General features: G+C 40.1%; 1 protein-coding gene across 1 annotated transcript; it reads right to left on the bottom strand.

Moving 5' to 3' along the window:
- Positions 1-416: 416 nt before the first annotated feature.
- LOC102749104 (small ribosomal subunit protein eS4, X isoform-like) lies at positions 417-8,957 on the bottom strand. Its single transcript, XM_081826065.1, is given in 3 exon segments — positions 417-1,110; positions 1,113-1,794; positions 3,662-8,957. Coding segments are annotated over 3 exon segments (888 nt in total). The 5' UTR covers positions 3,751-8,957; the 3' UTR covers positions 417-993.
- Positions 8,958-8,963: the final 6 nt, after the last annotated feature.

The raw sequence follows: 8,963 nt of genomic DNA, 5'->3' as shown, positions 1-8,963 counted from the left end.
ATGATATTACTCATTTTACAAATGACAGTCATTCTATCAAGATGCTTTTTGTCAAACACATATACCTGTGCTAGGCAGATTTTTACTGTTTCAACTAACTTTTCTATACAAAGTAAAGCTACATTTATGGGGATAGAAATTGATGCTATTGATGCTATAGCTTATCCATCTTATGGATTAAAATGAACTTCTTTGCTGTAAAATAAACTATAGCTTTCCCTAATGTTGACATCCTGGGGAAATTCTTACCATAGCAAAACTTCAATTGGTCAGCACTGTTAAATCTTTCTGAACTGTGTTAATCTGGGGTAAGAGTAGGTGATAAGAATAGAGTTTCATTTATAGAAAATGTAGAACTATATAACTTTTAAACAAAGAATTCAGTTACTTATCGCTGCAAATATACGACCCCAAAATTAAGTGGCCTAAAACAACAACCTTTTATTATATCTCAAATTTTATTAACCACAAATTCAAGTAGGACTCAACTGTGTGATTCATCTGTTGCATGGGTTATCCACTCTGGTCACTTTGTGACATTTAGCTAGAAACTGAGCTATTCTGGACAGTTCAAGACCGCTTTCTCACACACCTGGTGGCTGGATGGGGATACTGAAAGACCAGGCACAGCTGGACTCTTCTCTTCTCTGTGTAGTCTCAGGACCTCTTCAGCACTGAAGCTGAACTTTATGTATGACAGCTACAGGATCCAAGAGACCAAGGCAAAAGCCATCATCATCCTAAAGATCAGGACCAGAACTGATGGAGTGTCACTCTCACTGTGCTCTTTTGGTCAAAGCAGTGACAGGCTGATTCAAGGGTGTGGAGAAATAGACTTCATCCTTTGATGGCATGTGATGTTGGCAAAGAAGAAATGAAGGTGATCGTCTTGGGAATAGCTACCACAAAAATATAACTTTATTACTTTTTTATCATGTTGTATTATCTTTAATTAAGTATAAAGACTTCTAATCATGTCATCTAGAGACCATTTCACCCACTGCTCTGTTTGGCTGCCAGTCTCTTGTCTCTCTCTTCAGCAACGGTGAGGCAGATACCCTTTCCACGGGGAAGAGAAATCCATGGTTTGTTGCCTTTGCCAATAAAAAAAAAATGTTGAAGAGCTGGGTGGCAAAGCTGTTGCCGTTGGCATCTTTCACGTGAACTACATCAAAAGAACCAGGGTGTCTCTCTCTGCTGATGATCACACCAATTCTTCCCAGGTTAGCACATCTGCTTATCATACACAGATTACCAGTGTCAAACTTGATGAAATCAGTGATCTTTCCAGTCTCCAAATCAATCTGAATGGTGTCATTCACCTGGATGAGGGGATCAGGACAGCGGATGGTATGAACATCATGGATCACCAGATGAGCGATTCCTTTTGTCCCCACAAAGATCTTTCTCTCTTTGCACAACTTATACTTGGCCTCCTCAGGTGTAATCCAATGAAGAGCAAAGCAACCCTTGGTGTCATAGATCAGGTGGAAATTCTCCCCAGTCTTGTCAGTGCTGATGACATCCATAAAACCAACAGGATAGGTTATATCAGTTTGGACCTTGCCATCAGTCTTAATAAAACACTGCAAACAGATCTTCTTTAATTCATTCTCTGTTAGAACATATTTAAGTCCATTCTTTAGGAAAATGATGAGATGGAGACACTCTCTCAGCTTATGGGGACGAGTAGATGGGTGAGGGACAAACACACCAGTCAGTTTATCCAGCATCCACTGTTTTGGAACTACTACAAGCTTCAGATGCTTCTTGGGACCACAAGCCATGGCTGCACTAGGCGTGAAAAGATAAATAATTACTTCAAAGAAGATACAGTAATTTGATTCAAGTTTAAATCAATCAATGAATAGTTATTGGATATTTATTCTGTGCCTTATTGTCCCTTTAATTTTATTTGGCCTGCCTTAAAGTCCTTAAAAGACCTGTTTTCATGGAAAAGACGCCATTGCCAATGACACTTTTTGAAAAAAACTTCTCAATTTGGCCTTAAAAAAGAACAAGCTCTCCCTGGATTGGGTCTCAGAAGAGGCAGAAGCTCCAATCTAGATACCTGTGTGAGTTCAGGCAGCTTAGCGGGCCTTTTCAGAGTTCCTGGTTCTTTATCTGCAAAATTTATTTAATTAATCTTTACTTAGTGTCTACCCTCTATCTGTACTGGTCTAAGTACTGATGATACAAAGAAACACAAGACTATTTCCTCAAAGAATGCACAAGGAAAGGGGCACATTCACAAATAATTATGATGCAGTTTTATAACAGTTGGTACTGACTGCTAAGGTTTCTTTCATATCTAAAGTCACATGACCCTGTTAGTTTTAATTAACTTATAATTTATATGTAAATGAGTATCTTTGAAAAATTTATTGCCTTAAGGATTTATATGTGTCTGTGCAATTTGTTTACATTATTAATTTGTAATTAACGGCATTTTAATCTCTTCTTACAGAGTCATAAGACTCTAAGACTGAAAGTGGTTGGGAATATATCCATTCCAATCCCTTCTTCTATAGACAAGGAATTTGGGAAACAGAGAGCCTAAGGGACTTGTCTTCCATCACACAGCTTGTCATTGGCAAAGGCAGGCCAGGCCAACATGATCCACACTTCATGGACCTGCTTGCCTATAAAGACGTTTTAGTCCATCATCTCTCCCCCGACTGAGGTGCTAAATTCCAGAGCCCTGTCCAATTTATTGCATTTTGTTTATCTTCTTCAGAACTTTTGTGCTGTTTTGATAAAAAGAACTTTAATCTGTCTACTTCACAACTTTTGGAAATTATATAGTGATATGTTGACACATACTTCTTTGGTCGTGGAGGAAATTTGAACTAGAGAAACACTAGGACATACTGTTACAAGTTCTATTTCCACTTGCTCTACAATTCTCAACTGGAGTAAGCTTAAAAAACACAGTTGTTCACAAAGACAAAAATTTCTTCGTTACTCAAACCATGGTATTATCCTAATTTTTTATTACTTATAATGAACAAGACATGTGCTAGAGACATGGTTTTCTTTCTCTGAGCTGTCTGGAAGGAGCACAGATTTCTAGAATATTGGCACTATAAGGGATCTTAAAATTCTTCTAAGTAAAAAAAAAAAAAAAATACTTGTGAATCTCCACATTTTGCAGATGGGAAAGATGAAGCCAAGGGGTCAGCAGCCTTTTCTAAGGTCCCAGACAGCCTTACCCAAACTAAACCAGAGTCTAGCTTTCTGATTCCCAGGCAGTGCCCATGTCTAAATGCAAGAGATTTGCCGAAATATTCTCAGAAAATTGTATTCTCATTTTTGATGAATGCAAGGATGCAATTAAAGCTATTCTCCTCCAAAAAGAAGTGCTGATATTTGCTATACATCAGAGAGAAGCTTCCAAAATCTCTCCTGCCCTCTCATTCACAAAGACATTTTCCCCTCAGGCAGTTCAATTGGACTACATAGATATGCCCTGGGTGATCAGTAAACATTCAATTTGTCTTAATGAAAGTCAGACAAAAGGGATGAGACTTCCATGTTTGCTCCAGTGATTTTTGTTGGTATCAAAATGGTTTGCTATGGAAATTCCTTGAGCCATTGTTTTCTGCCCACAGATGTTTTCTTCAAAATTTTCTAAGTTAAGGAAAGATTTGTGTAGACATACTGTAGACTAGAGCAGAAACTAGTAGGAGCCAGCCACCTCTCAGGGCAGCACTGAGCGGTGCATCCGTCTTTCTGCTCTTTCTCTTCCATTAAGGGCCATCAAATCTTCCTAGATTTTCTTCATATTTGTTCGCACTTTCCTCGAAACATCTACTCCTTATCTTACTGTGGTCTTTCTTGTGTTTTCTTGTTTTTGCAGGTATCGGTCCAAATCGATTTGAAGACAGAACAATGTTCAGGAACCACATGCATTTATGTCACAGAAACAAATCATCTGAGGGAAAGAATGGATATTTCACTTTTATCCTTTATGTACTGATGTTATATACACATAACCTGATTCCACCTGTATTTTGAGTTGAATAGGAAGGCTTTAGTTTATTTTAAAAATAGGCCCCCATTGAGTAAACTCACCACTCTTGACCTAATTATGAAGAAAACACCTAGACCTTTCAAAAATCTTCTGATTCTGACTCCCGGACAGAACTGATATTGGATTAAATCTGACCTTTGGGGCACAAACCCCTGAGGCTATTCACTTACTCTTTTCAGTGGGCTTTGCTGATATTTTCCTCTGGTTCTAACGTAGCTTAAAGTCATGTCTTTAAGACAGTTTTTAAAAAATTAGAGAGAAAGCAAAAAGCTAGCCTCAAGGCATAGGCAAACAGTCCAGACTCATCCCTTTGGCAGGCTGAGAAATCTCCACTTGGTTGTGGCAGTGAGCCTAATGAGAAGAAAGCCATTAATTAAATAAACAAAACATTGCAATTTGGTCAGAGGACTGATACAAGTAGCAGCACATCGGCCAACCCCCAGCCCTTTCTAGGAGAGACTTACACATGTTCTAAGGAGTTGGTTTGGTTTAACCTACTGCAAATGCTTCCAGAGAAAGAACTTCAGAGTATACGCTTAGGAATCGTCGAGCTTCTCCTACACTTTGGCTTTATCTTAGAGGCTCAAGTTAACTGTAACATCTTGGTTGCATCCCTTCCACATGAGGAGAGACTAAAAGAATAATCTCAACCTCCAGGTTTTAGGAAATACATAGCCTAGAACAGTCCTGTTGGCTCTTTTCTTAGATGACTTCATCTGTTGGCTCCTACACCCTTGGTGTCTCATGACCTACCCTGGAAAATTGGGACCACCCCACTCTGGGTCCTGTGTTCTCTCTACTACACTAGTCATGGTGGAGACTGAAGGTGAAGAAAGCCCTGAGTGCTGTTCTTTCTCTGCTGTCTGGTCCCTAGCACAGCTGTGGCACCTCATTGGACCCTGGCCTAATGGTTTTATGCAGTCAGATAATTATTCACAGGACTTATCTTCGTTGAGCACATGCTGGGGAGAAAATTAATACCAGGATACAGGAAACATTATCAGCCTCAGATTCAAAATTGGCTTCCAGTGACTTGATTCTGGTTTATGTTATGAGAGGGAAATGAATAGTCTGACTATCGTCACTATGAATGTTTTTGCTGAGCCCCTACCCCATAACTTCACAAGCATACATTAGAAAACACAGGTGTTTCATGCTGTTTTCCAGTGATGGGGATGAATAATAGAACCATCTATGTTGCCTCTTTTGGTCCTTGTTGGGAGCAATGGCATGCATTTGTGCCATGATATTGGAGGAGGGGAGTCCCATCTGTATTTGAGCTTATGTGTTATGGCTCCAGATGACCTTTGCTAAACATAGAAATATATCCTGGAAATGGGACATACTGACCCCTAATGAGCACTGTAACAAGTTTGATTAAGATCAGGTAACTTAAAAAAAAAAAAAAAAAAGATTAGGTAGCTTGAATCCAAAGCCATAAAGAGAGGCAAGATTTTGATAGAGGAGAAAATTAAGAAACATTTCTTAGAAGTTCAGATCTTTGTAGGTTGTAAAAATAAGGACACTATACACTGAGGATCTATCACACAAGATCCGGATCCCCAGGCAGTGCTTAGAGAAAAACAGCTGAGAGATCCCAGAGGAGGGGAGCCACAGGTAAATTTGGAAGGGATGATGGTGATGAGAAATAAGACAAGACAGCGCCAAAGGCAAACCTTGAGGGAAGCTCATCCTTGATTTGAATGTGAACTTGGAGGAATTCGTATGACCTTAAAACGAGTAAATATTGTTCAGATATATTACCTAAAATTTGTATTTAGACTTAAAAAAGTCAAATCATCTTAAACCAGCAAACATCTTGTAGCCAACTTATTTAAAGTTTTGATTCATCCTTCTCAAGTGAAACAGTGGGACTGTCGGCCTCTAAATTACCAGCGCATGGTCACTCGTTCTATTGGTCACTGCCAGACCAATCAGTACTTCTATGGTCAATGTGGGGGAAATAACTCCATGAAATAGCCTTCTGCTCCACTGCTCATTTTCCATCTAGGTCACTTTACTCCCTCGTTAATGGCTCCATACTTCCATTCAATCCCAATTATGAAAACAAAACACACTGACTTATAGATTCCAACATTTCATATCGCAATAACTTTTTTCCTTAGGTTGTGGCCAAGATGAAAATACTTTAGCCAAAATGATTTGAAACACAAAACTTGTTATTTTACCTCCTGATCCATCGGTAAAGAATCAAGGACATAAGAGGAATGTACTTCCATTTGAAGGAATGCTTTTCAGACGGTGGGCGTAACTAATTTGTTTTACATGTATACCTTCTACGGGATATCCAAACATAGTACCTAGTTAAGTCTTTTCACAATATTGTAACACCTGTTTTCAGAGTGACTCCAAACAGCAATGACATATGAGGTTCAGTCGTGACCAATTGGGTCACAATATACAGAGAAGTAAAATTTCTGATAATATCCATTGTCCTAAATCAAAGAATGTCTTCCAATGTTTGGTGATTACTAACAATGGGAACATAAACAAAGATTGAATTTCATCCCCAGATCTGCAAATGAGTTATATAGGCCCTATCCACCAACATGCATGGTCTTGAAAATGGTCTTTTAAGTCATCCTGGGAAACTCAAACTTCCTGTTTGCTGTGTGTGCTCAGAAGTCCTCCAAGCAAGTGAACAAGTAGTAGAACAGAGGCCCTTCCTGAGGAGGAAGGCTGCAGGAAGCAGAATGTGGAACAATGGGAAGGCAAATCGGTTTCTGGTGGTGAATTCCTTCCTGATCTTCACACCACAGTACAAACCTGAGCTCCTGCTCCATTTTAAACTACTTGAAGCCGCTTCCCATCTTGGAGTGGGGCCGTACATTATAAATTCTCTGTTGGCTGTGAATCTAGCCCTTTTCATTTTCTGTCTGTACTTTCTTCCTCCTCCCTGTCCACCTCAGTTCTTCAGTTCCAGTTTTGTGAAATATGCTTAAGAGTGGAATCTGAAAGAAAGGAAGGACAAGAGAAGAAAGAAAAAAGAAAGGAAGAAAGGAAAAGAGAGAGGAAGGAAGAAGAAAGGGAAGGAAGGAAGGAAGGAAGGAGAAAGGGAAGGAAGGAAGGGAGGAAAAAGTAGAACTTGCTTACTCCCTTATCGTATATTGACCAGACTTTCTTTTTTTTTTTTTTCTTTTTTTGCAAGTTGTTTTTCTTGCCCCGAAAGAACATGTCTTACTTGTTACAGCAGTTAGTATGTTTCATTCAATTGAATGTCTGTATTTCCAAAATCAAAAATAGAATTTGAAAAGTATTTTGAAAGCAGGAAGAATCACCCCTTCTGGTGTAGTGATGTTGCTATTTTTAAAAATCTCTTTAAAAATGAAATGAAAGGTCCTGAAACTAATGTAACACTGTATGTTACCCATGCTGGAATTAAAATTAAAAATTTAATTAAAAAATGAAATAACAGATGTTAATAACTTTTGGACTGGTAAGTGAGCCTTAAACAATTTTTTTTTTTTTTTTAAGTGGGCTCCACACTGGGTGGGGCAGGGCTTGAACTCTCTACACTGAGATCAAGACCTGCACTGGGAACAAGAGTCGGACCCTTAACCAACCGGGCCACCCAGGTGCCCTGAGCATCACACAGTTCTTAAACTACTGTTTTTACCATTTGCAAAATTTTAATTGTAGGATAGATTGTAAATATTTAGACGCAACTCCAAAGTTCTTTTCCTGAATTCATGATTGTTAAAAATTGGAGTAAAAAGTTATTTCACGTTTAATTTGTATTTGTTGAAAACGGAATTAAAAATGGTAGACAGAAGACAGAACAACAGAGTTGTGCCTCTGTCTGCATTGCCAAGGGTGCTGTGGGCGTTCTGGCTTGTCCACCTGGTCCAGAGGGACCCAGGGCCAGTTTATCCCACCTCCACCCTCATGGAAGATTCACCTCCGCCCAGGTTTTCCTCACGCCCTGTCCTGGAGGGAGAAGGCTGGTGGAGGCTGCTTGGTGGCCGGTATCACACACACAGACAAAGCCTGCGCTGGATCTGGACTATCAAGAGGGACTCGTGTCTTGTTCTCATCCCTCCTTCCTATTCCTGCTGCTTCTGCTTCTAAAATAAACTTGATCACTTAAAAAAAAAAAAGTTTTAAGAAACTTCTGTTGCAGGGTTGCGGTGTTCTTGTCTTATGGAGTCCAAGAATGAATCTCGCAGACACAAAAGGGTGAAGTGAAGTGAACGTTTATTAAGTTAAGTGAGAACAGAAAGGAAAGGAAAAAGCTCTCTAGAGTGAGGGGTTCCCGAATGGGTTGCCACCGAGGGCTTTTAGGGGCAGTCTTCCAGTGAGAACTGACCAGGGAGCTTAAGTCCTCCTGACGTCTCTCGCACTCATAGTACCATATTTACTTTCTCTTTGAAGTTTGGTAATTTTTAGTGGTCCAGCTGCAACTGTCATGGAGCTATCTCGTCTCTGACATTTAAGACGTAAGGAGGTAGTCTCGTTATGTTCCCTTATCTCCGGTTTTGAACGCCTCAGCCTTTCTCCACATCTGGGATTTCTGTGAGCCTGGTCATGGGGCCTCCTGCGTGAGCCTAGTCAGGGGATTCAGGGGCCTCCTCTCTCCCTGCCTAGACCTTACCCCTTCCCTGCTCACCAGACAGGACCTATGGGCAGAAAGAGCCATACTGGGATTGCGAGGAGTGACTGATTGTATACTTTTTAATTAGTGGGGGTTAGGGATAGCACGAGTCTCCAAGGAATCTGGAGGCAAGGCTTTGGGGACCTTGAGGGGCTAGCTGCTGCCAAGATAAGGTTACTTTTAAACATTCAGGCACTAAAGGCAGCCACAAGTTCCTTGAAGAGGGTCACATTCTGCATGCTTCAGGGATCTGTCAGTGGGCTGCATGCCATAAGGAGAGTTTAATTTAAGCTACATTTCTTTTGCTTTTGTTTCCCA

Source organism: Leptonychotes weddellii, chromosome 7 (assembly GCF_054177405.1).
Source record: "Leptonychotes weddellii isolate Sample4059 chromosome 7, ASM5417740v2, whole genome shotgun sequence".
NCBI classification, from domain to species: domain Eukaryota; kingdom Metazoa; phylum Chordata; class Mammalia; order Carnivora; family Phocidae; genus Leptonychotes; species Leptonychotes weddellii.
The sequence above is the reverse complement of the archived record's forward strand: the minus strand, read 5'-3'. Positions and strand labels throughout refer to the sequence as shown.